This window comes from Anguilla anguilla, chromosome 8 (genome assembly GCF_013347855.1).
Source record: "Anguilla anguilla isolate fAngAng1 chromosome 8, fAngAng1.pri, whole genome shotgun sequence".
NCBI classification, from domain to species: domain Eukaryota; kingdom Metazoa; phylum Chordata; class Actinopteri; order Anguilliformes; family Anguillidae; genus Anguilla; species Anguilla anguilla.
In genome coordinates, this window is record NC_049208.1 from 6,828,103 (window position 1) to 6,852,982 (window position 24,880).

Genomic DNA, 24,880 nt, shown 5'->3' on the forward strand with positions numbered 1-24,880 from the left:
AATGTGCATACTTGTGTGTGTGTGGTGGTTACTGTATCTTGATATTGCTCATCTGAGATGGTTTTTGACATCTGCATGGTAAAACAATAATGCCATATAATTTAAAGGAAAAGTACGAAGGCATTCTCTAAATTTTAACTTGAGAATCATTTTTTCACATTGAATTTTTAGGCACTTTATATGGCAGTAAAAAAGCACACAGTACAACTCACAGTCGATTGTCACTGTCATTATAAACGCCTGAGTGCATTAAGATACATCTGATGACTTAACTCAAAGATGTTTCTCAATAAAGTATACTTTAATAGGAGATTCAATGTTTTCATGTCTGTGCTGGTCTACAAACAAGACTGCACTTTTTTTTAACATGACAGTTACCTGTAAGCCCTTATAATGCCGCCCCTGTACCTCAGTTATTTGAAAATTGGGGTTGTTTTCTTAACTGCTACATTTACACAACTCTGCTGGTTTCCTCTGGGGTTGTGTAATGGAAGCTGCTCAGGAATGGACAGCATATCTAACTTTAATGAATCATGATGCAGTTTATTCAAAATGTATCCTCCAATGAAATTCAAATCTCTCTCTCTTTTTCTCCCTCCCTCTCTCGCTCTCTGTAAGTGTGTATGATTGTTCTTTCATAAAAATGGTCAAATTGTATCCAAAAAATGTGGCCTTGACAAAATACATATTATACCTAAGATCCTAACAAAATAGACAATATACAACAACACAAACATGACGTGAATCTTAACATCCTTAATGCAATTCTTCTTTAAAAGTGCTTCAATAAAAACTACAATTATGATATTAATGTACATTTCACCACAAACATTTACAGATCTACAACACTAAACTTGTTAAACCTGAGTTATCCACATATTTACCAGAACGGCCCCTCTCACTTCTGTTTCCACCCTTATGCATCGGAAATCTGTGGCCAAAAAGGGTCATTTATGAGCTCTGAAATACTGTATAAGAAATATTTGTCTATGTTATGTCTAAAGTAATATCAAAATGCAATGCATACTTTAGAAATTATTCCACTGACTAATTCTTCAATCAATACAATTTTAGGCAATTTGAGTATATTTTAAAATATATCATATCAACGTAGAATCATATTATACATTTTTATGTCGAAAATTATTAATGAAGACAACTGATGCATAATGTAACTGATCCTTTTCCTAATGTAAATGCAGTATAGATTCAATCAACATTTGAGCCTAACTTAAAACTAAAGCACAGACAAGGTTTACTTCATGTAATTTTCTCCATTAACATAGGTTTGAGGAGTTCAGAAACTATCATCTACAACTGCCCGTGAAGACAAAAATAAGTACAATAGAACCTGAGAAACCACTGGAAATGGGGGTCATTCAAAACTGAAATATTCACAACTTTGAAAGTCAAGTCAAAATGAACCAAAATGTCTTCCGTCGACTTGCTGTGTGGTAAGCAGTGACTGACATCACATTTTTTGGAAGAGAATGTGTCCTGGCCAGTGAAGAAAAAAGAAGCAAACATAATAAAAAATATATATACATATATATATATATATATATATATATATATATATATAGGGTTATAATGAAAATTTGTTTGTCGATTTCCCAAAAGATAATTTCATAACCGGTCTAATAGCTGGCATCGGCAGGTAACAAAAGCTCCCTGTCTTGCATGTTCAGAAGCAGAACATTACAGACTGTAGGTAAATTTCACAAAGCATACGGCCAGTGTTTTCATTGCAGAGAAACTGAAAGCTGAGGTCTAGAAACATGCCAGGAGGATGAATGGGGCAAATAGCAAGTTTCTCGCTGTGCAGTAAAAAGACGAGGAGACGTATCAGCGATGAGACATCGCCAGGGCAACAGCGACGCACAGGCAGTTTCTGATGACCCGGCTCAACCTCTATGGCTTCCTGCATTATTAATGAATAAATGCATTTGTAAAAGGGGTCAATAAAATGTATTTTAAAAAATCAAGTTTTATTGCACAGAAAAGGGCACTGTGGCCTTTGTTTCACTATTGTTGTTAAAGTGGATGACTTTAGATATTTTAGATGCAACAAACAGGTTTACAGAGAAGTGTAGGCTATTTCCAGTTTTTTTTTTTGTTTAATTGAAAGAGTAACTAATTAACATTTAATGCCCACTGTTTGCCTCAGTGTTAATGACAAAGAGAATCTATTTATTGTATAACATGGAGCTTGAAAAGTTGAAACCGCTTAGTTCTGTGTTTGTACCTTGTTCTGTTCAGTGGCCAGTCTGTTGCTCAGAAGTTCTACTGTACCTGCATTTAATTATACATACAATGTAATGATAAATGTGGATTGAATACAAGCCATTCTATGCTGTATACACTGTATTTAAATGCACTGCATTCTACTGCATCATCATGTTCCTGCGCATCTGCTGTTTTCATTACAACCCTAATTTGGCACACCTGATTCTATTAATTAGTGCAGCCCAATGAGATCAGGATTGGGCAGCTCTGATCTACCTGTTGAATGAGGTGTGTTTTTTAGGGTTAGAGTGAAAACCTCCAGGACGGTTGATCTCCAGGAACAGGGTTGGGCAGTTGAATGAGGTTTGAGTTGTTTTGGTTGAAGTGAAAATCTACAGGACAGTAGATCTCCAGGAACAGGGTTGGGCAGTTGAATGAGGTTTGAGTTGTTTTGGTTGGAGTGAAAACCTACAGGACGGTAGATCTCCAGGAACAGGGCTGGGCAGCCCTGCTCTAGCTCTTGAATGAGGCTTGTGTTGTTAGGGTCGGAGTGACACCCTACAGGACAGTAGACCTCCAGAAACAGAATTAGGGTTGGGCAGCCTCCTGCTCACTGCATGTAGCCGTAAGGGAGAGACTTGTTCCCCACCGCGCTCATGACGCAGTTGGGCATGAGGCTGCGCAGTAAGGGGGCGTGGCTAACGTCCTGGCCGCCGTCAGACCAGGTGGGCGAGTCCAGAGGCTCCTGCTTGATGGACTGGGCCAGGCTGTGGCTCCGGAACTCGTAGGTCAGCTTGTAGTCCTGCTGCAGGAAGGCCTTGGGGTCCGGGGCCCCGCCCCCGTACAGCTGGGCGTCCACGCAGCCGCCGGCCTGGCCCGCGCACTGGGCGTCGGCCTGCGGGGGCCGCTGGGGGCCGAACAGGGACAGGTCTCTGTTCAGGACGCACTTGAGGGGCCGGCCGCCCCCCAGGCCCAGGCTTTGGGCGAAGGTGGGGCTGAGGGCCGGTTTGCCCCGGTGGCAGGGGGAGTAGAGCTCGCAGTAGCCCGCCTCCGTCTTCAGCGGGGGGGCCCTCGGCGTACCCCGTCCCGTAGCGCCGCTCGGCGCCCGCCTTGCGCCCCCACGGGCCGGCGTGGGGCCCCGCCCCGTAGAGGTCGCAGCCGTTCTCCGAATCAGAGTCGCGCTCCGTCTTCACCGTGGCCCCGCCCCGCCCGTCGTACCCGCACTCGAACCCGTTCTCCGCCTTCACGCCGCCGTCGCCGCGGCAACCCGACACCCCCGCGGCCTGCGGGCCGCCGTACAGCTTGGCCAGGCAGGCGTCGCTCCCGTCGCCGTGGCAACCGGGAGGCTTGCCGTAGTGTCCCGCCCTGTGCGGGACGCCGGCGTGCCCGGGCCTCCCCGCCCCCAGGGCGCCCCGCCCCGCCCACGGGCTCTCCTGGCTCGGGCCCCCCCTCGGCCCGTTGGCAGAGGACTTGCAGAAGTTCAAGGGCTCCTCCTGGGGGTAGAGCTCGTCGCCCCGAAACCGGACGCCCTCTTTGGAAAGGGGCGCCCAGGGGGACGGGTAGAGCTGCTGCCGGGACATGGTGCTGGGACAGCCCAGGAGCAGGGCGTCCCCATCCTCCCCCAGCCGTCCCGCACCCAGATACCTCTTATCACTGTGGAGAGGCAGAGTGTCAGCGTAGTGTATGTTTCAGCATAGCAGAATATATCATTCTACAGATTAAGACCCGAAACTCATCCTATACAGGGGATATAAATAAATTGACGGGTCTTAGAAGGTAATAAAAAATGTCAAATGTTTTTACAGGCACGTTCCAGCAGCACTTATTACTTTTAAAAAAATTAGTCTGACTGATTCATGAACAGTGACCAATTATGACTGCGGTATAAAACACATTCAGAGCCTTTAAAAATAGATGAAAGGTTTGACTTCCTGCCTGCCACAGGAAGGCTTCAGACTGCACTGTGGGAGGTCTCACCCGAGCTCCAGCGCGGAGACCGCGCTGCCCCTGTGCTTGCTCCTCATCATCGCGCCCTTCATCTTCACCTCGCCGGCGGGCGGCAGCAGGAGGGGCACCGCCACGCAGAAGAGGGCCAGCTGGGGGGGCAGAATCGCACCCGTGACCGTCCTCCTCTTCTGACCCTGGAGGAACTTCAGGCGCCCCTGAAACTGCATGGTCTGTGAGAGAGGGGGCAGAGTCGACAATGGGGGTTATTTACCCTTTAAAGGTGTGAGGTCACAAATACCTGATTAGCATGTTCTTAACTGAACATTCTAATGCTGATGTCACAATCACTGCTGGTGACTGAAATCACTGGAGTTCTAGAACACTGACTAGAAAGAAAAGATTCTAAAAAAACCTACTCGTCACAGGACTGAGAAACAGAACAGACTGAAAATGTGAGTGTGCGTGGTCTGTGCGTGCGTGCGATGTGATGCGCATCTTTCTCACCAGGAAGCCGGACGTGCTGTCGAGCAGACAGCGCGCGCGGGAGATGAAGCAGCGTGTGAGAAAAGGCGAAAGCTCGGGGGGAACGCCGTCCGTCTCCTGAGAGCTGAAGAGACTGCTGACCAAAACATCCTCTCCTGCACACGCACACATGCAGGCACGCACGCACGCGCGCACACACGCACACACACACACAGACACACACGCACACACGCACACACGCACGCACACACATACACACACACACACACACACACATACACACACACACACGCACACACACACGCACATACACACACATGCACAGATGCACACACACACACACAGATATGAACACACACACACACACACACACAAGCATACACACTGTGTTAGGAGAGATCACTACTTGCTCTATGAAAACATAACTGTGTAACAGTGGAAGTGGTATGAAAACATAACTTGTAGGGGAGGAAATATAACTAAATGCCTTTACATCACCTCAAACATCATTTCTAACATTTACTGTGTATTCTGAAGTACAGGGGTAATGCAACAGGGACTGTTTAAAAATTGACTTTGATCATCAGCAGAGCATCACCTCAACCTCAAACACAAATCCACATCCTTATTCTCTACTGGCAATATTCACCCTGCCCATAAACATAAGTACACTTTAAAACGTCCAGTGTTAATTCAAATCTAACAGAGTACACATGAGTCCAGTAGGGACCACATATATACTCTGTAAGAGCTGATTTAACACTGAACATTTTACTGTGTAATAAAGCAGAGGCAGTCAGCCTGCTGTCACTGTGAAGCAGAAAGACAGCGTGTGCTAGGATAAAAGCATCAGAGGCTGTCCCGTCGGCTCCCGCTGTCGCCTGTCTCCGCCCTGTTGCCACGGCTCCCATACGCACCCTGTCCCGCCGCGGAGAGGAGGTCGGGCCCCGCCCCGAGCTGGGCGGGGTTCATGGCCCAGTGGAGCTGTCGCTGGAACTCCTGGCGGTCGTCCACATGGATGTAATCAAAGACATTCTGGTGCATCACGTCAGTCTGCGCGGGGGGGCGAGAGATAGGGGATCAGGCTCCCCGGCGGATTAGGGGGCCCCATTGTGTTTGCGCGGGGAACCCGGACCTTCCCCACTTAACCCCCCGACACGCCTCATTAGGCCACGGGACGGGGGCCGACGCGCGGGAGGTATCTGGGCCGACACCGCAGGTGTCGAGGCCCCAGCGGCCCGCCAGAGCTCTTAACGCCCCCCAACCCCCCCCCCCTCGCCCCCCCGTCCCCCAACCCCCCCTTCCTCCCTCGGCCCCCCGAAAAACACGGAATCAACAACAGCGGCCCCCCTCTTCGATTCCGTCAAGCGCGAGGATAGCGTGTGGTTCCCCGCGGCGACGGGGGGAAGGCTTTAGCGGAGCGCGGCGCGGCGCTAACAATGCCATTTTTTTTTTGTCACATTTGGTTTTTTTTTTTTTTTTCCAGGGACGTGCGAGCGGGACACGGAGGGGGAAGAGAAAAACACAGCGACTTCGGTCAAAATGGCCGCCGCGGTTACCTAACGGGCGGGAGCGCGCGGGCCCTGTGGCGGTGTTCGCGTGACCCGTCGGCGATGGCGTGACCCACAACGCCGCCCAGCCCAGATGAAAAAACCCCCTCGCGGTCAGACCGGCCTCCCTAATTCCCACCTCCTCCCCAGCCGCGCGCTCTCCCTCCCTGCCATGAGAGGCAGATCCTCTCGGAAATATTCGCCCTCGCCCCCTCCTCCCCCCCCCCCCGTCCTTCCGACACGCGAAGGTTCTGCCACGCTCGCCAAACAGCTCGGACCTGACCAATCACGCGACGGCGTCGCGGCGGCTCACGGCAATGGACGGATCGAGCGGCCGCTTTCTGTGTGATTAAAACCAAAAAAAATAAAAATCTCATTGCCCAGGCCTCGGGCCAAACAATGATCCGGTCCTGAAAATGAATATGCTTATGTGACTTATGCCCTGCGTGATAGTCAAAAGTGTCACTCAAAAAGTACGATTTTTTCTGCTTTCTTCACTATTATAAAATGTCCCTCAAAGGTACTTTTTTCATTTATTTGTCCATTAATTCCTCTAGACCAATAAAGACAACGTCACAGTTTGACAGCTTTAATATTGAATTTAACTCAATTCAACTGTATTTTTGTATATTGTTTTTTTTACAGAGAGGCTGTCATAAAGATGCTGTACAGAAAAACAGGAAATTGAAAAATTGGGGGAAAAAAATTGGGAGATGCAAAAAAAAAAAAAAAAAAAAAACCAGCCAGAGAAGTATAATAAACTCTGCAGTGGGACGGCAGAACCACAGAAACACGATAACGCAAAAACAGTCTATTGTCCGAAGTGTGTAGATTTATGCTCACCAGCAAGACGGTATCTACTTATCAGCAACAACAAAAAAAGCAGGACAATTGACACCTGCATTAAAAAATCAACCAATATTAGTTTATAAAATGCAGGTTTTGCCCAGTGCATGGCCACCACATCCGCCAACAACCTCACGCAAGCTGAAAAGTTTTGCGTGGACAGCATCACAGAACACCACGAGGGCGTTCTCGTCGATGCAGATTTAAGCTGTTCGGCTGTCGTTTCATCTTAGCAGATGAGGACAATTACACCGGACTGCTGGCGGGACAAAGGGGAGCTGCCAGATCAGATCGTTCCCCCGTCACAACGGATAACCGTTGGAGAGACGGTTGAGGAAATGTCCCGAAGCACTTCCTTTCGTGGGCGTGGTTTTGGTGATTTTTTGGGGGGGGGGGGGGGGGGGTGCCGGAGAGAAGCGTTCCCCCCGCTGATAGGATCGATACCTCAGCAGAGTCACGCAGGAAGCGGCAGTCCAGCGCATCGCACTGACCTCCTGGGCTCAAAAGGGCCAGAAGGAGCGACTGAATCAGAAGCCGTGAAGTGACAGCTAAGAGAGAGAGCGAGAGAGAGGTAGAGCGAGAGTCTTGAGAGGTAGAGGAGAGGAGAGGTGGAGGAAGAGGAAGAGGGAGAAGGGGGAAGTGGAGGTTAAGGCGGGAGAGGTAGAGGGAGGAGAGGAGAGGTAGAGGAAGAAGGAGAAGGGTGACGTGGAGGTAAAGGGGGAGAGGTAGATGGAGAAAGCCAAAGATACTGCGATGCAAGGGCAATGGGGAGAGTGGATCTTTGGCACCTGGAGACAAGGACGTAGATCTGATTTCCACTTTGGGGGGGGGACAACAAACTGGAAACTGGAAATTTTCTTTGGGATTTTTTTTTTGGGGGGGGGGGTTGCAGTAACAGTACCTCCCAGTGTAACATGATAACACTGGGGGGGGGGGGGAGGGGGCCATTTTATGTTTTTCAGAAGTTTAGGGGGGGGGGGGGGCAGGATTTACATCCATACCTACAGCGTTTTTAAGGTACAGCCAAGAAATGGCTTTTCTACCCACTGCTGCTTGTTCCAGTGCAGTGTCTACGAGAGATGGGAGACTCACGGGAAAGGAGACAGAAGCCATACTCATGAACGACACATACCTGGTGGAAGCCCAAGTAGTCAACGATGGTGGAGGAAGCGTAAAAGATGACCCCGTCGGTGCTCACCACCAGAGCAAAGCCCGCCAGGGACTGGAGGAGGGGGGGGGGAAAAGACACCTATTATTAAAATTACAGGCAAAAAAACAGCAGTCTCACACAATGGCAGTGGAAGTGGTTTTATAATCAAATTAGCGCTGCTTTGAATCCCGTATCTTAACGGAGGCTGTTTGACAGCTTTTAGACGTCTAATCCTCGGGTGGCTTTTTCTCAACAGGAAAAGCTTCGCCCCGCTTTCCACATTGGCAAGCGTAGAAATGTTTCTCGTGCATGAGTGTACGTGTGAGATAATGAGAGAGAGAGAGAGAGAGAGAGGGTGGGAGTGCGAGATTGAGAGAGAATGAGAGACAGAGCTCCTAAGTGTGACTAACACCTTGCCCGTTCAGATACTATTTTATCTGAACCTAGATCCTACTGCCTACCCAACATTCCACTCTCACTGCACATTAAGCTCTGGTCATATGACATCTTGGACCTGGTCTTTTAATAACTTAATAATACCTTTATTACGTATTATTCTGTGTGCGTCTCACCTCCAGTAAGAGTTCACTTTCCAGAGCCCCAAATCCAGCCGGGAGGGCATGACCTCCGACGCTGTGGGATTCTGAAGAACCTATGAGCTTCTGGGAGGGTTTCTCCTGAACGGCTGCTGGGGGGTAGGAAAGAGAGAGAGAGAGAGAGAGAGAGAGAGAGAGAGAGAGAGGGGGGGGGAGAGGGAGAGAGAGAGAGAAAGCAAGAGAGAGAGACAGAGTGAGGGGAGAGAGAGACAAGGATGAAGAGAGATTTGAATTTCATTTGAGGATGCACTTTGAATAAACAGTATTGTGATGCATTGAAGTTAGATCTACTGCAGAAATGGGTAGTGCAATCCTAGTAGTTAAGACAAGACCCCAAATTTTCAAATAACTGTGGTACAAGGGTGAGAATATAATCTTCCATGAAAAACAGGGGTGTATCCTAACCCAAATACCTTATTTAGAAATGAACAGATAATGCATAATGTATACAGATATTTTGATCAATGCTGGTCAAAACTGAGCAATGATATTTTGAAAGATATCTGTAAAATGAGATTAGCAGAATAAGTGGCATACTGACAGATGTATTTATTAAATAGTAGTGCAAGATAACCCCCCCCCAAAAATAAATAAATAAATAAATAAATAAATAAAATTTTTATTTGTAACTCTATTATTCATACAAGTAAAGTGATATCTGTACAGTTTAAAACCAGATAATTCATAGAAAATTCCATGGTGCTCTTCAAGTTCTGTTTCAAAGGAGAAAAAACAGCTCAGTGTTGTAAATAATTTAGTCCTATGAAAGATAAAACAGCGCAGTTGACACTGACGCGTCAGATGCGTGACAAGCTCGCAAAAGAGAAAACGGGCCTAATTTTTGCATTCAGGAACAGAGGGAATTATGGGATCGCCCGTCACGCTCGTTCCATGAAACGCCGACCAGAGAAGAGGCAAGCATCGACAAAAAAAAAAAAAACAAACACATCTCAACGTCTGTATTCGCGAACGTATGTGTCAGAGCCTGAGGTTCGGTCTGGGAGTCACAAACCGTCGTTAGCGTGCGTTAGCGAGGAGTACTGAGCGCGCTCCGTGCCGGGCTCGGGCCGGGAAGTGCAAAGAGCAGATCAACACGCCGAGAGGAATTAGGGCCCAAAAAAAAACCGCTCGGGACGCCGCACGCGACCACCGGCAGGGATTCGCCGCCAAAAAAAAAGTGTTTCCAGAGCGGAACAACCACACCCTGCGGTGCTGCTCCTGACACCCCAGTCCTCCCACAGAGCGGCCGGGGGGGGGGGGGGTTTGGGTGGATTTGGGATTTGGTGTAGAGCAGCGATGTGTGTGTGTATGTGTGTGTGAGCATGGAGGGGGGGTGGGGGGCTGTACAGCAGAGGTGTGTGTGTGTGTGTGGGGATGTGTACTACAGCAGTGTGTGTGTGTGTGTGTGTGTGTGGGGGGGGGGGGGTAATTGTGGGGGCTCTCGTGATCCCCTGTGAGCGTGCGGGGGGTCGGGGAGGGGAGGTGGGGGGGGGAAGGGAAGCCGCCATCGCGAGCAGGATCCTGGAAGAGCACGGAAGACCCAGGCGGGCGGGGGGGCGGGCGGGGGGGGCGGTTTGGCTCCACAAACACGCAGAGATGCATCACGCGAGCCGCGGGACAGGCGTCACGCGAAGGCCCCCCCGCTGGCACGCCCCCCGCCACGCCGCGGCCTGGGCGGGGCCAGAACTGCACGCACCCCACCCCCCCCACCCCCCCGACTCCAACCACCCACCTCGGCGGGGCCAGAACTGCACGCACCCAAGGCTGACCGCTTGTTTCTGAACCCCCCCCCCCCCCCCCTCCCCTGACTGCCCCGCCCCACCTTAGCTTCGAGTTCCCCCACCCCCCCCCCCCCCCGCCGAAAACTTCCTTTGTGACTCGCATTTTCCACGGAATGGTTCTTTCTAAAGCACGCGAGCCTTCTCGCCGTTTTCTCCTGCGAATAGTTCGGCTTTGCAGCCCAGCGCGGACCTTCCTAACGGGGGACCTCGCTCTTCCTCCTCCACCTTGCTCTCGGGGAAAAGAGCTCGCTTTCACAGCAGGCGAGCTCTATACAGCCCCAACAGTCACACCATTGCCACACCCGCAGCTTTTCTCCAGAGGAAATCAGTACACCGTTTTATTATAGAGACTTCTGTTTTTTTGGACCAATTAATGCCCCCCACCTCTTCAAAAAAACCTCAGTGAGGCTTAATTCAGACATTATCATTGGCCCTTTCGCTTAGCCTAGCTACGCTTCTCCCCCCCCCCCCCCCACACCAGCGCTGTCCTTGTTCAATCTCCTTTCCGCTCTCTCTGAGAAACGGAGAAGGCGCTCACGGGGAACTCAAGCGCTCTGTAGCAGACACCCGGGCGTACGGGAGCTACATCACATCACACCCGAGCAGCGCGCGCTATTATACCGCCGTGCCTTACGGCAGGACACCGGGGGGGGGGGGGGGGGGGGAGAGAACCACTCTCCGCGTTTCTGCTCTATTACATTACATTACATTATAGGCATTTAGCAGACGCTCTTATCCAGAGCGACTTACACAACTTTTTACATAGCACTTTACATTGTATCCATTTATACAGCTGGATATATACTGAAGCAATGCAGGTTAAGTACCTTGCTCAAGGGTACAACGGCAGTGTCCTTACCCGGGATTCGAACCTACGACCTTTCGGTCGACCTTTCGGTTACAAGCGCAGTTCCTTACCCACTGTGCCACACTCCGTCCACTATTGAAGACCGACCGCGAAGGCGAGATTAAACACGCTCTCTAACATCGTAACTGCGCGGTGCAGTGTAAGGTCTCACCTTTCCTGTGACCGTGAAATGTACCGCTAAATACGACAGACTATCCAGCTCATAGAGCTCACATTTCTTCGGGCGACATAGCTCAGAAGGTAAGACCGATTGTCTGGCAGTCGGATGGTTGCCGGTTCAAACCCCGCCCTGGGCATGTCGAAGTGTCCTTGAGCAAGACACCTAACCCCTATCTGCTCTGGCGAATGAGAGGCATCAATTGTAAAGCGCTTTGGATAAAAGCGCTATATAAATGAAGTCCATTTACCATTTACCATCCATTTACCATAGGAGGAGGAATTATTTCACAAATGAGCCCCAGAGTTTGTCAGGGCATCGATTACGAAGAACGACACGATCTCGAGAAGAGAGTGAAGGAATGGAACAGATAGTCGACATGGCATTTTTGTCACAAAGTATTTAAAAGAGCAAAGAGATTTAGCATCGATTCTGGCCACTGATGAAACTTGTGTGCTGTGCGTGCGTTGACTTTTTGGACACTTTTACAGGGCGTTCCGTGCGTTTGAGGCTGCATCGGTCCAGAGCACGGTCCTGAGGAGTGGCGGATTTTTCTCTCACCAGAAGCTGGTTTTGAACCAAGCGCAGCCACTGGTGTCAGACTTTGGAGCGTCTGCGCGGAGTGAAACTGCTCAAGCACGCATTCACACTCCCGCTATTAATACCACACACGACACCTTCCGAATCCGGTCACACGGGCCCAGCACGATAAGCCTTAAAAATAACCCCACACTTTCCAAACGAGTCCCTCACAGCCCAGCCCAGCCCAGTCCAGCCCAGCCCAGCCCAGCCCAGCCCAGCCCAGCCCAGGGCAATAGGGGCTCCTGTCAGAGAAAAAAGCATCACTCATGAATAATTGAAGCCTTTTTGTTGGTTTTAATTGTGAGCTAGACTCCCTGATAATCCACTAAGTGACGTTCGACTCCACCACACACAACTGAAAGAATACAGCCTGTTGACGGTTTCATCATCTCTATAGAAGGTGAACACCTCCATTATTATTTATTGGACCAATAAAATCCAGCAGGTTGGCCAACTTGAACATATTAGAGTTCAAGGACCGTACATATTTTATTTTATTTTATTTTATAACCCAGTCTTTTTTTTCTCTGTGGTCTTCTATTTCTCTTTATTTATTGATGGCCCCCCTCTGACAAAGCGGTCTAAACTCTCCCCAGCATGTTTCTGGCGAGGCACGGAACTTTCACACGGTTACCGTGGGAGACGGCGGGAAACCGCTATCCCGCGATCGCCCTCTTTAGGAGCGGCGTGGGGGCGGGCGGAGGGGGTGGGGGGGTAGGGGGGGCGGCGGCAGCGGTTGTAAGAGGTGGCATATTTTGGCACGGGTAGCAGACTTAAAGCAGCCGGCCCGCACGCAAGAGCCTCCTCCCCCTGAGAGGCTTGCGTGCGTCTAACACACATATATCTCTCCACTGCAGTGAAGAGGGAGGGGGGGGGAGTGGTAACTGGCCTCTGGCCACCTCATTAGCTTATTCCGCTCCCCCCTGCGTGGGCTGCCCCCACCCCCCCCACCCCCACCGCACGCTGGCGAGACCCAACGCAGAAGCGACAGGGAGCAGGCTGACGCCGGCCGGGCTGGGCCGGTCTGTCCGAAGCTCCTCCGTCACGCAAGCCGGGCCGTCTGTCACTCACCCCCCCCCAAAACCCCAGACCCCCCCCCCCCCCCCCCCCCCCCCCCCCCCACAGCCCTGGCGCTTTCGTAGCGCCCTTGCGTGCGAGCCCGTGAGCCACATTAGCCTATGAAGCATTTCATAACGACAACAGCTGCTGCAGACCGCCGGGCGTCGCCGGGCGTCGCCGAGCGCCCTCGTCCACGGTTACGCACCGCCGCGGAGCAGAAACTAGCGCCGCGTTAAGACGCCGTCTCCTGACGCGCATACGTTTTTTTTCTCTTTTTCGCACTCAAAAAAAAACTCACAAAAACACGAAACGGAATGAGAAAAAGGCAGCGTTTAAAATAACAGAAAACTACATGCAGTTACAAACGTGGCGTGTGTAAGACTGCGGCACACGTTTTTAATACACATGGGCTCATCGGTCTAATCAGTTGTATTATCTTGCTGTTGAACAGTGAGTGGTACTGCATGCTTTTTGGCTATAGGATACCATCTTCATATTACTCTTTATCCACACCTCTGATTTCACAGGTTAACTAAGAGTTATGCCATTCAGGTATGTGTGTGCATAGGTGTGTATATGTGTGTGTGTGTGTTTGTGTGCGTGCGTGCGTATGTGTGTATATGTGTATGTGTGTGTGTGAGTGCGCGTATGCGCATGTTTATGTCTGCGTGTGCGTGCATGCGTATGTGTGTATATGTGTATGTGTGTGTTTGTGTGCGCGTATGTGCATGTTTATGTTTATGCGCATGTGCGTGTGCCGCGGCGCAGTCGGCTGCATCTTGGCCGAGCGTGTCTGCGCCGAAAATGTTTAATTTCCCCTCGCTGTGGAGCCCCGGAGCCTCGGAGCGGAGCGGCAGTATGTGCGTGCGCCCGCGCAGCGCAGCGACACATAGCAATCAGCCGCAATAAAGACCTTTAGGCATGAAATAGAGAGAGGGAGAGAGAGAAAAAAAGGAGAAAAAAATTACACCACCACCACGCTCGCTTCTGCGGCAGACCCAGGCCACGGTCACGCACGCTAGCTCGGCTCCCATTGGACGAGAGGCCCCGTCGCCGGGGATTACCGCCGAGCCCCCCGTGAGTTTTTTTCGGCACGCCCTCTCGCTTTGCGTGGGGGGGGGGGGGGGGGCGCCGGGCCCCGATCGTTTTTTAAGTGTTTTTTTTTTTCTCACGTGGTTCTGTGCGAAAGGAGGCTCTGGGCTTTGACATCTGGATCATATGAACAGCACTTTTATTTTTTAGATAAAATGGATAATGGGCTCATGGTCTCATGCCTGTAGTCTGTTGGTCGCTGGGGGGAGTGGGGGTTCGGGGGGTGGGTGGGGGGGGGGTGTTTCAAGGGAGGGTGGGGGTCTCACAGCTAATTTTGAACACCCCTCTGTCTCTCGCCACATGGTGAACGTCCTGTTCCTCCGTCAAAAAAGTCTCAAGTCTTACTGCCAGGCCAGTATTCATTTTCCTGCCTATGGGAGGGGAACTTTACTAAACTCTAACCAATTCTACACACACACAGAAACGTGCACTCCAACAAGCATCCGTGCACTCACAAACACACACGTACACACACACACAGACACACACAGGCGCACCTACACACATACACTCTCACACACGTACACACACATAGCCCATTTTGGGTCCTTCTGGGGGAGCCACTTCCACACCACACAGACCCCACACGTTAACGAGAAAACCTGCCTAAGAAGGCCCTTTGCTTCGAACAGGTCAAGTGTAGAGGACTCGTAAGATGTGCACGTTCAGATGTTGTACCTCACACGCCGACACTATGTGGACCATTATATGCATCCTCTTAAAACAATGGATGGCACCATAGCCTCCATAAGAACATGCAAAGTACTACATTACCCATGAGCAGATAAGTCCTCTTCCTTATGTGATTGGCTTTTTGTCTCCAAACAGGGAGGTGCGGAAAGAGTTAGGAAAACAGGTGAGGGTTTAATTTGTGCTTCGGGTGGGAGCTGTGGTGGTGGTGGGGGGGAGGGAGCCGGCAATTTCGCGTGTGGGGGGCGGTTTTGGGGGGCGGGGCCGTCCTCGAACCGTTCCTCATGAGATCGGCGAAGGGGAGAGCGAGAGATGGCGCTTTCCGTGTTTGTGGAGCGCGAGGCACGCTAATCCAGGCGATGATCTCATTACCACACGCTCCTGTCGGAAGGTTCGGCCTCTCCGCCCGCTTCAAAAACAAGAGGTCGTGTCACGAAGGCCAGAGGGGAGAGATCGAGGAGGGGGGAGGGGGGGGTGGGGTGGAGGGGGGGGGGGGGTCACACCCACACGCACGCACAGGGAAGAGGGTAAGAGATCTGCGGCTTTGTGCTGGGGGCTGCGTTTGGGGGTCGGGAGGGGGTGTGGGGCGGGGGGCAGGGACTGCACATCAAGCTTCAGGAGGCCAACTGGAGCAGCTGGGTTCAAACCGACAGGCGACAACGAAAAAACAGTGTACCGCCAACGAGGAGCCCGCAGCCAATCAAAAGGGTGCGGAGGAAGCACGGCGGTTGCAAGAACTCGACTAAATTGACGGCTATCTGGCTCAGCCAATCAGGAGAAAGCAAGATGGTAGACAACTAACCAAGATTGGCAAATGGCCATTTCTGTAAACCGTCCTGCTCTCAGGTTGATCATAGTATTTTGTCTTTGATTTCTCATCCAGATAAGTAGCGCATATATATTCTTTTAGCCTGAAAGAACTGAAAAATAACCATTCAGCTGAAAGTCCGCAATTGCAATTGCATTCTAGCTGCTACATGCAAAAAAAAAAAAAAAAAAAAACTTCAGAAAACTTCAGCAAGGTACCTGAATACTGAAGGTTCAAAAAAAAACTCGGAAAACCATATTCCGCATAACATAAGCATAAATGGATGAAGTCATGTTGCTAGGCAACCACGCTTCTCAAATAAGGCGTAATAACAGATGAGGAAGTTGTGGCAGACAGTCTGCTGTGGTGTGAGACAGTCTGTGAACGGACCGTCAGTCACTGGCTGTGTCTCCCACAGTGAGGCCCGTGAGAATGTGGCGGGTGCTTCATTTCCACGCGGTTTTTGGCCCATCTCCCCCTCTGGTGGGTGGTGGTAGCGCCGTTTGGTAATATTTGGGGTGGGGGGGGGGGCTTACTTGGCCCGTTTGGTAATAGGGGGGCTTATTTGACCCATTAATATTGTGTGTGGGGGGGGGGGGTGTAACCCCCTATCCCCCCATAAATTAGGCTCATGGATAGGGGTTGGTGCCACAAAAAGCCTCTTTTCAGAATGACATCACTACAGCCGTCTGTGGGTCACATGGTCAGCAGTGAAGACTGGATTGCTTCCATGCTGGGGTCAATACCCCCTTTCACCAACGGCAGTTCTGAGCTGCACTTCATGTGGATGCTAACCACATTAAGCCTTCAAACGTGGTTTCGGAGAGCGTAATACGGTAACAAAATGGTAACTTTGTTAAGCATTCAGACTGTTAGCTATGCACTACACAACAGATTGATACTTATCTGTGCGTCAGACATTTTAGCTAGCTTCCCTAAAATGCCGGGTTTTTTTTTTGTTTGTTTGTTTGTTTGTTTTTTAAAGGTTTCTGTACTTTGGAATACGTCAGCTGGTCTGACCCATGCAGGGCAGCGCACAGATGTTTTTTTCTGATTTGTCTTTAAGCCTATTTTGTAAACAAATATTAAATAATTAGGGCGCCGTGTATTCGCGGTAATCCCGTAAAGGTTAGCAAAGCTCTCCGGGTGAAAACAGTGAAAGCAGTCAGAAGGTCGCGTTCCCACGTTCATCACTTTCCCCAGGAGTGCGTGAGGTATCTACGGTGCCCAAATCCATCTGCTCGCACCGCGTGCTAGCGAGCGCTTTCACCCACAAGGGCGATGGGAGGTCTACAGCGCCATGACAACCACGTAGCCTTCAGAGCTCAGCGGCAAACCTCATCTCTGTAACTGCTTTTATTGTATCATTGATAACCAACCCTGTATCTGGATCTACACTGCTGAAGAGCTGCTAAACAGATTTTCATTGTTCTAAGCACAGTGACAATAAAGATCTAATCAAATCAAATGATAATCTACAGTCCTGTAGGTTTTCACACCAACCCCAACAAAGTACACCTCATTCAACAGCTAGAGCAGGGCTACCCAACCCTGTTCCTGCAGATCTACTGTACCATCCTGTAGGTTTTCACTCCAGCCCTAACAAAGCACACCTCATTCAACAGCTAGAGCAGGGATGCCCAACCCTGTTCCTGCAGATCTACTGTACCATCCTGTAGGTTTTCACTCCAACCCCAACAAAGCGCACCTCATTCAACAGCTAGAGCAGGGCTGCCCAACCCTGTTCCTGCAGATCTACTGTACCATCCTGTAGGTTTTCACTCCAACCCCAACAAAGCGCACCTCATTCAACAGCTAGAGCAGGGCTGCCCAACCCTGTTCCTGCAGATCTACCATCCTCAACTGCGCTGAGTAAAACCCAGAAACCCTTTGTCTTTCTTTTTTTTTTTTACTTCAGTCCATGTTCCACATTTGGGAGGGTATCCGGGTTTTACTCGGTGCTGGAGAATGATGAGACACAGGCCCCCTGGTGCCTGAGCTCTCTCTCTAACCCTGGACTCTACCACCAACCATCTACCGTCCTGCAGGGCTACCCATGTGAAAACCAGTACGCAGAAGTATGCTCGAAGTATACTATTTTATATTTAAGAATACTTGAAGTATACTAATCAAAGTTTATATCAAGCATGCTTAGTAGTACGCTATGTTTTCACATGGGAGGAGTCACAGTCGGCACTGGCACGGTTGGGATTCAACCACACACCATGGAGCACCTCTAAACACTGCCATGTGAATCTGATTTGAAAGTTTTCTATGACATAAACTCGGGAGGCTTTTTTTCCCCACACAGAATCTCTACAGGCACCCCGTGTATATCCACAATGAATCTTCCGCACGGAAAGTGCACACGGAGAGGCAGACCTGGATGCAGTAAACTTGAGCAAAGCGATAAAGCCCTTTTTTAAAATTTCACCAGAGAAGGACATCTAACGGGATGATTACCAGATGCCGAGCTGTGAGTCAGGTTTCACTGAGCGGCAGAGAGAAAGTCTCTGCTGCGCTTGGACTGGACCCCCAAAACTCATAAATCCCACACAGGGAGAGCACCCCAAACCAGATACCCCCTCAACCGCCACCCCACCCCCCACCCCCCCGCAGCCCTGCACCTGAACATCACACAACAATTAGGATGATGATGTTGCAGCCCAGGCCCTCATACAAGGGAGCACCCCCACCACCCCCACCACCCCCTGCCCCCTGCCCCCAGGCCACAATCACAATTTCTTGGGTCCCAAAAAAAAAAATATTAGGATGGAATGAGATAAAAAGTTAAGAAAGCATTTTAAATCAATGAAAAGAAAAAAGCAACGCTGCTACCCACTCACTGAGGATAACAAGGTCATGCATCATTAAAAATACACGCACAGATCTGCAGTACACTTAGCATGCTAGAAAAGACCTCAAGGGGAAGATTCAGCTGGAGCAGAACACAGATCAGTCAGACACAGCCGGGTTACAACGCATGAGTAACAGAGCCGAAACAGCTCAGACATAAAGGCCTGCTCACACCTGCATGACTGTCCATTCATGCAGACATGCGTGTGTGTAGAGCGTGTAGTGTGTGTAGGGTGTGTGTGTGTAGTATGTGTGTGTGGTGTATGTGCATGCGTGCGTGCATGTGTGAGTGCATGTTGTGTGCGTAGCGTGTGTGGAATGTGTGCGTGCCTGTGTGTGTGTGTGTGTGGGGGAGTGGGTTTGTGCGTGTGCGTGTGTGTGAGTGAGTGTGTAGTGCATGTGTAGTGTGTGTGTGTGCTGTGTGTGTGAGTGTGTGTGTGTGTGTGTGTAGTGTGTGTAGCGTGTGTGTGCATGTGTGCATGTGCATTTGGGTGGGGGGGGTGTGTGTGTGTGTAGTGTGTGTGTGCATGTGCATTTGGGTGGGGGGGGGGGTGTAGTGTGTGTGTGCATGTGCATTTGGGTGGAGGAGGGTGTGTGTGTGTGTGTGTGTGTGTGTGTGTATGCGTGTAGTGTGTGTCAGTTTGCATGCAGGGGTGGGATTCCCAGAGTGTGGTGACTAAACCCTGGAGCTACACGCATCGCGTGCAGAGGGGCGGGGCATTGTGTGTAGGGGGCGGGGCGGGACGGGGTGGGGTGGGGCGTGGGGCATCTTCCCTCTCCCCCTGCCAGCTCCGTGCAGCATGCTGCCTGCAGTACGCTGAGCCTTACCCAAACCCCCCGCACGGGGACAGCAGACCACCGAAACACAGCACCGTCCTGCCTGTGACTGCTCAACGCAGGGCAGGACAAATACATCAACACTCCATGCACAGTGGTAAATGGTAAATGGACTGCATTTATATAGCGCTTTTATCCAAAGCGCTTTACAACTGATGCCTCTCATTCACCAGAGCAGTTAGTGGTTAGGTGTCTTGCTCAGGGACACTTCGACACGCCCCAGGGCGGGAGATCGAACCGGCAACCCTCCGACTGCCAGACGAGCGCTCTTACCTCCTGAGCTATGTCGCCCCCGCCAGTGCAATCAGCTTTGGTTCTACACACAGCATTGGTTCCCAAACCTACCAAGCCCACGGCCCACGTGTTGAGCAAACATGCTTTCGGTGACCCACCCCAATACAGTACATACACACTCAGATACGGGTTTTAACCACAGCTGTAGAAGTGAACTGTAACACAGGCTGCTTAGATTTGCTGCACTGATCTCCTACTGCTGCTGCATTGTTCACTATTCTGAACCTGCTGAGCTAGCGCTAGCTAACAAGCAGTATTACAACACAAGGAGGTCCTCAGAGCCAATGAGAGGGTAACATCTCCAGATAAATATTTATTAATGTCTTGTGCGGGCCACTGCCACTGGTGTTTGTTCTGTACTTTCCCTGTGGATGTTTTCCAAATGGCTGCTAGCCTCTTTCTGTAAACCCAAAACATCCACAATAAATATGAAGCAATTTGGTGACTTCACCAACAGGAGCGTCTTTTGAAGCACCGTCATGCATTCCCTGGGTGAGCAAACCCGAGATTAGATCATTAGATCATTTGTGAAAAGAATGAAAACCATATGCTTTTCCTCTCTTTCCTTTAGTAAAGGAATCTGCCCCCCGCTCACAGGAACACGTATAAGGTCTGCTGGAACTCTGCCGCGGGTTTATGATCTGTTCAGGGCCGCTCCGCGTCGGCAAGAGAAGAAAAGATTTACCTCTCGCAAAGAGCATTTAAAAAAAACGTGGCCGGTGACTGACCGGAGAGGATGTTTTTAGAAGACAGAAGCGGGGGCCGAGACGCGAGGAGGAACTCGCCACGGCCCGGCGACCGCAGCCAGGAAGCTCCGGGATACATCTCGGCAGAATTAAAAACATCTCTGCGTGTCCGTCTGTGAGCAGGAGAGACAGACGCGCTCCACATTGCTGACACTTCACAGAGGGCTTCTGGAGAACAGGAGTCAGGGAGCCGGTCGGCAGTCTGCACTGAGCACGGTCGCCATGGGAAACCACGAGGGGGCGAGGATGAGGAGACCTGCCCCCCCCCCCACCTTTGTGTTCACCCTCCTGTTGCGCTAAGGAACCGGTCCTCCACCGTTAGCATTTGTGTGTGTGTGTGTGTGTGTGTGTGTGCGCGCAGGTATCTGTTGGAACCTGGTGTGGTGCAACATCCACCTGTTCCCTGGATGGACTGTTAACCCATTAAGGTGCGAGATCACAAACGTGCGACTAGAATGGTCTTAACTGAACATTCTGATGCTGATGTCACAATCACTACTGGTAACAGAAAGCAGTGGAGTTCCAGAACACTCAGAATTTCTGGAGGAAAAAAAAAACTCTTCAAAGGGTTAAACCAGTGAAGCTGGTAATAAAAAGGTTGAACTGCTCTTAGACCTGTATTTTAAATTGCCCTTACAGAAGTACCTTTAAGTATTTATATATCCTGTGTAACTTTTCCAAGTAACATGTGTATCGGTCCAAGACCTGGCCCTGCTTTATGAAGGAGCTCCATTTCTACAAAAAGTTCTAAAAATTCATGTATCCACCAATGCTGAAGTTATGCAACTTCAGAACATATGGCTTCCATGCAAAACAGAACCATGCACGCTAACTTCTTGAATCACTTTGAGAAAGAGATCCGGCCTTCTTCTCCAAATGCATGTGTGTGCATTTGCGTGACCTCAAATAATTCAACATTCACATTTGTGAACTGACACTTTTAAATGGCTCATATTTAAATGCACAGCTTAAAGTTTGCCTTGCAAACACGGCTGATGCAGTCATCTTCAGCAGAATACCTTCTTATGGGGAAAGTGACTGTGTGTCATTACATATGCCCCAATCGCACAGGGCAAGCTTGCAAGAGCTTGTGTCTATGTTCATGCATGAATTCAGAACATACACATACACACACATATGTATTTAAGTATGTGCATGAGTGGTGTGGGTGTGTCTGATTTGTGCAAGTGAAGCATAATTCATCCTAAAATAAAATTTGAAGGCTCTCTCTCTCTCTCTCTCTCTCTTCAAGCAACACACACTCTCTCTTTCACCGCCTTCCTAACACCACACACACACACACACACACACACACATACAAACCATATAACATTTTTCCCAAACATAGGATTTTCAGGTCTTTTGGGGACTGCGTCAACCCAAGCAGGAGATTAAGAGACTTTGCTCTGTTTACTGTGTCCTGCGAATCTGAGGGTTCGAGCTTTCGTCTCTCACTACTGGCAAAATCACCAGACCATCATGAAGGGTCTTTACTAGTAATACAGGCCATTACACACAGCTAAGCAGGCTTCCAGCCCACTTGTGTTCCTCAGACAAAAATAGCTCATCGTGAATTTACAGATTATTTTGTCTCCCCCCTCTCGAGAGCTGTAGTACCAGTGGTGTGTTGTGTATCATCAGATGCTTCTGTGCCTGTGTGTGTGTGTGTGTATGTGCCTGTGTGCCTGTGTGTGTGTGTGCCTGTGTGCCTATGTGTGTGTGTGTGTGTGTGTGCATTTGTGTATGTGCGTGAGTGTGCGTGAGTGTGTGTGTGCATTTGTGTATGTGCGTGAGTGTGTGTGTGTGTGTGTGCATTTGTGTATGTGCGTGAGTGTGTGTGTGTGTGTGTGCATTTGTGTATGTGCGTGAGTGTGTGTGTTTGTGTGTGCCTTTGTGTATGTGCGTGAGTGTGTGTGTGTGTGTGTGTGTGCATTTGTGTATGTGCGTGAGTGTGCGTGAGTGTGCGTCGCGTGATTTGTGTGCACGTGTGTTATGCAGATAAACATCCCCTTTGGGTATAGCGCTGTGTCTGGGGGGTGTAGGACCAGGGGGAGGGTGGATGGGGGGGGGGGGGGGAGACAAGCTTTTTTATTTTGCAGAAGCCAACTCCACAACCCCCCCCCGCCCCCCCCCCCGCTCACCTCTAAACAGCGGATCATTTTCATGGCCCCCTTACGGAGGTCAGAGCCTCTGCCTGTGCAGTCACGCAAGCCCAGGCTCCGCCCACTTAGCGACAGAGCCTCTTAAAGAGACAGCGTCGGTCTGTTATTTGGCATGGCGGGGGGGGCGGGCGGGGGGTGGCGCGGGGGGGGGGGGGGGTGGCGGGTGCAGGGGGTGGAAGGGGGGGGGGGGGGTGGCGGGTGCAGGGGGTGGAAGGGGGGGTGGAGGGGGGAGCAGGTTCCTGGCTTCCCTCCAGGCGGGGGACGGCCGGCAGCCAGCGCTCTCTGTGGCTGTCGCGGTCGGCCCATTTCCTCGCCTCTTCGCACGAACGGGGGTTTTTTCGCTCTCTGTACTCGTCCGCGGCGGCGCTCGGTCGCACGCGACGCGCGTCACGGTCGCTCGGGTGAGAGACGACGCGGGACGGGGGGGGGGTTCTGTAGCACGCCGGCGACAACCGCTGGCACCTCCCAGAACATTTCTAACGGGACACGGGCCAGATGGGGCCGGTGAAACTCTTGCCGTAGCATACCGAAAAAAGGCTACAGCGTAGCTGAACTTCAGCATATGAAACACTGAGTCATTACTTCTTACGTATGAATCAATACTGGGCCTATTTAAAGCCAAACTAAAGGAGTTCTCCAGTCCGGTCAAGGCAATTAGTACACTAAACCCAGAGAAAATATTAATTGCAATCTGATACCCACAAACTCAAAGATGTTATGTACACGTGACGTGCAGGACCTTCTACATTGAAAAATGGGACACCTCCAGCAGTATGCAGTGGGGACCTAAGGGACACTGTCCAAGTCTAAACAGGCCCTATGAAGACAGTTATATTACCCCACTGCCATAGGCTCCCAGCCATAGCAGGCTAAGGACGTGGTCCTGGTCCAAATTTCCCACAAGCCTATAGGGCCATGCCTGCTCTTATGGTAAATGCCTTTACTGTAGGCAATACGGACCACTTGGAAGCCCAGTATATTAATCTCAGGACGGGCTCTGAAAAAAAACCTCCAAAGCAGGACTTCCAAGTGTTCTGTCACCAGCACCTTTCAAAATCCACATCATCTGCATTTCTCCCTTCAAACACACGGCAACAGGCACGATAAATAAAATGTTAAAAAAAACAGGGGAAAAAAGAGGAAATACATGCGGCCTCAAAGACAGGACTGAAATAGACTCACGCGGCCAAATCAAGCCCCGTAATTAACCCCTGACCCCCGCGCGGAAGCTCCACGGGACCCACTGTCTGCGAATCGTTTGATGAACTGGGATCTGCTTGTTCTCCCACTGCTGTGAAACACCGTAACTCAATTATTCGCCAGCGGTGAGAGTCAGCGGCGGGTTTTCCGGAACATTCAGAGCCTGAGAGCAGCCATTTTCAGAACGAGGCAGTAAACATCCGTCCCTCCGTCCATCCATTATCCATACCTGCTTATCCTGGACAGGGTCCATCCATTATCTATACCCGCTTATCCTGGACAGGGTCCATCCATTATCTATATCCGCTTATCCTGGACAGGGTCCATCCATTATCTATACCCACTTATCCTGGACAGGGTCCATCCATTATCTATATCCGCTTATCCTGGACAGGGTCCATCCATTATCTATACCCGCTTATCCTGGACAGGGTCCATCCATTATCTATACCCGCTTATCCTGGACAGGGTCCATCCATTATCTATACCCGCTTATCCTGGACAGGGTCCATCCATTATCTATGCCCACTTATCCTGGACAGGGTCCATCCATTACCTATACCCGCTTATCCTGGACAGGGTCCATCCATTATCTATACCCACTTATCCCGGACAGGGTCCATCCATTATCTATACCCACTTATCCCGGACAGGGTCCATCCATTATCTATACCCGCTTATCCTGGACAGGGTCTTGGAAGAGGCTGGAGCCTATCCCAGCATGCATTTGGGCGAGAGGCAGGAATACACCATGGACAGGCCGCCAATCTAACACATGGCAAGGCAGTAAACAAAATACATATATTTAAAGAGGCTACATAGCTAGCTCACATAGGTCAGACTACTCCTGGGTAGGGCATTTGCTTGAGTCCTATTGTATCACAAGGCACTCAAGCAGAATTTCTCTTTCCCGCTCTGTGTGCTGTTAAATAAAGTTCTGTTAAATCGCC

The 24,880-nt window shown here is 50.4% G+C and overlaps 1 protein-coding gene across 1 annotated transcript in view; it reads right to left on the bottom strand.

Annotated features, from left to right (window-relative positions):
- Positions 1–2,848: 2,848 nt before the first annotated feature.
- The window catches only part of ahrrb (aryl-hydrocarbon receptor repressor b), a 38,418-nt gene continuing 16,386 nt past the window's right edge, over positions 2,849–24,880 (bottom strand). The window contains exons 4-9 of the mRNA XM_035428756.1: positions 8,775–8,887; positions 8,185–8,274; positions 5,574–5,709; positions 4,678–4,811; positions 4,204–4,403; positions 2,849–3,879 (exon numbers count right to left, since the gene is read on the bottom strand). Coding sequence (XP_035284647.1) covers positions 2,943–3,879; positions 4,204–4,403; positions 4,678–4,811; positions 5,574–5,709; positions 8,185–8,274; positions 8,775–8,887 — 1,610 coding nt within the window. The 3' untranslated portion in view covers positions 2,849–2,942. The remainder of the gene's footprint in view (positions 3,880–4,203; positions 4,404–4,677; positions 4,812–5,573; positions 5,710–8,184; positions 8,275–8,774; positions 8,888–24,880) is intronic.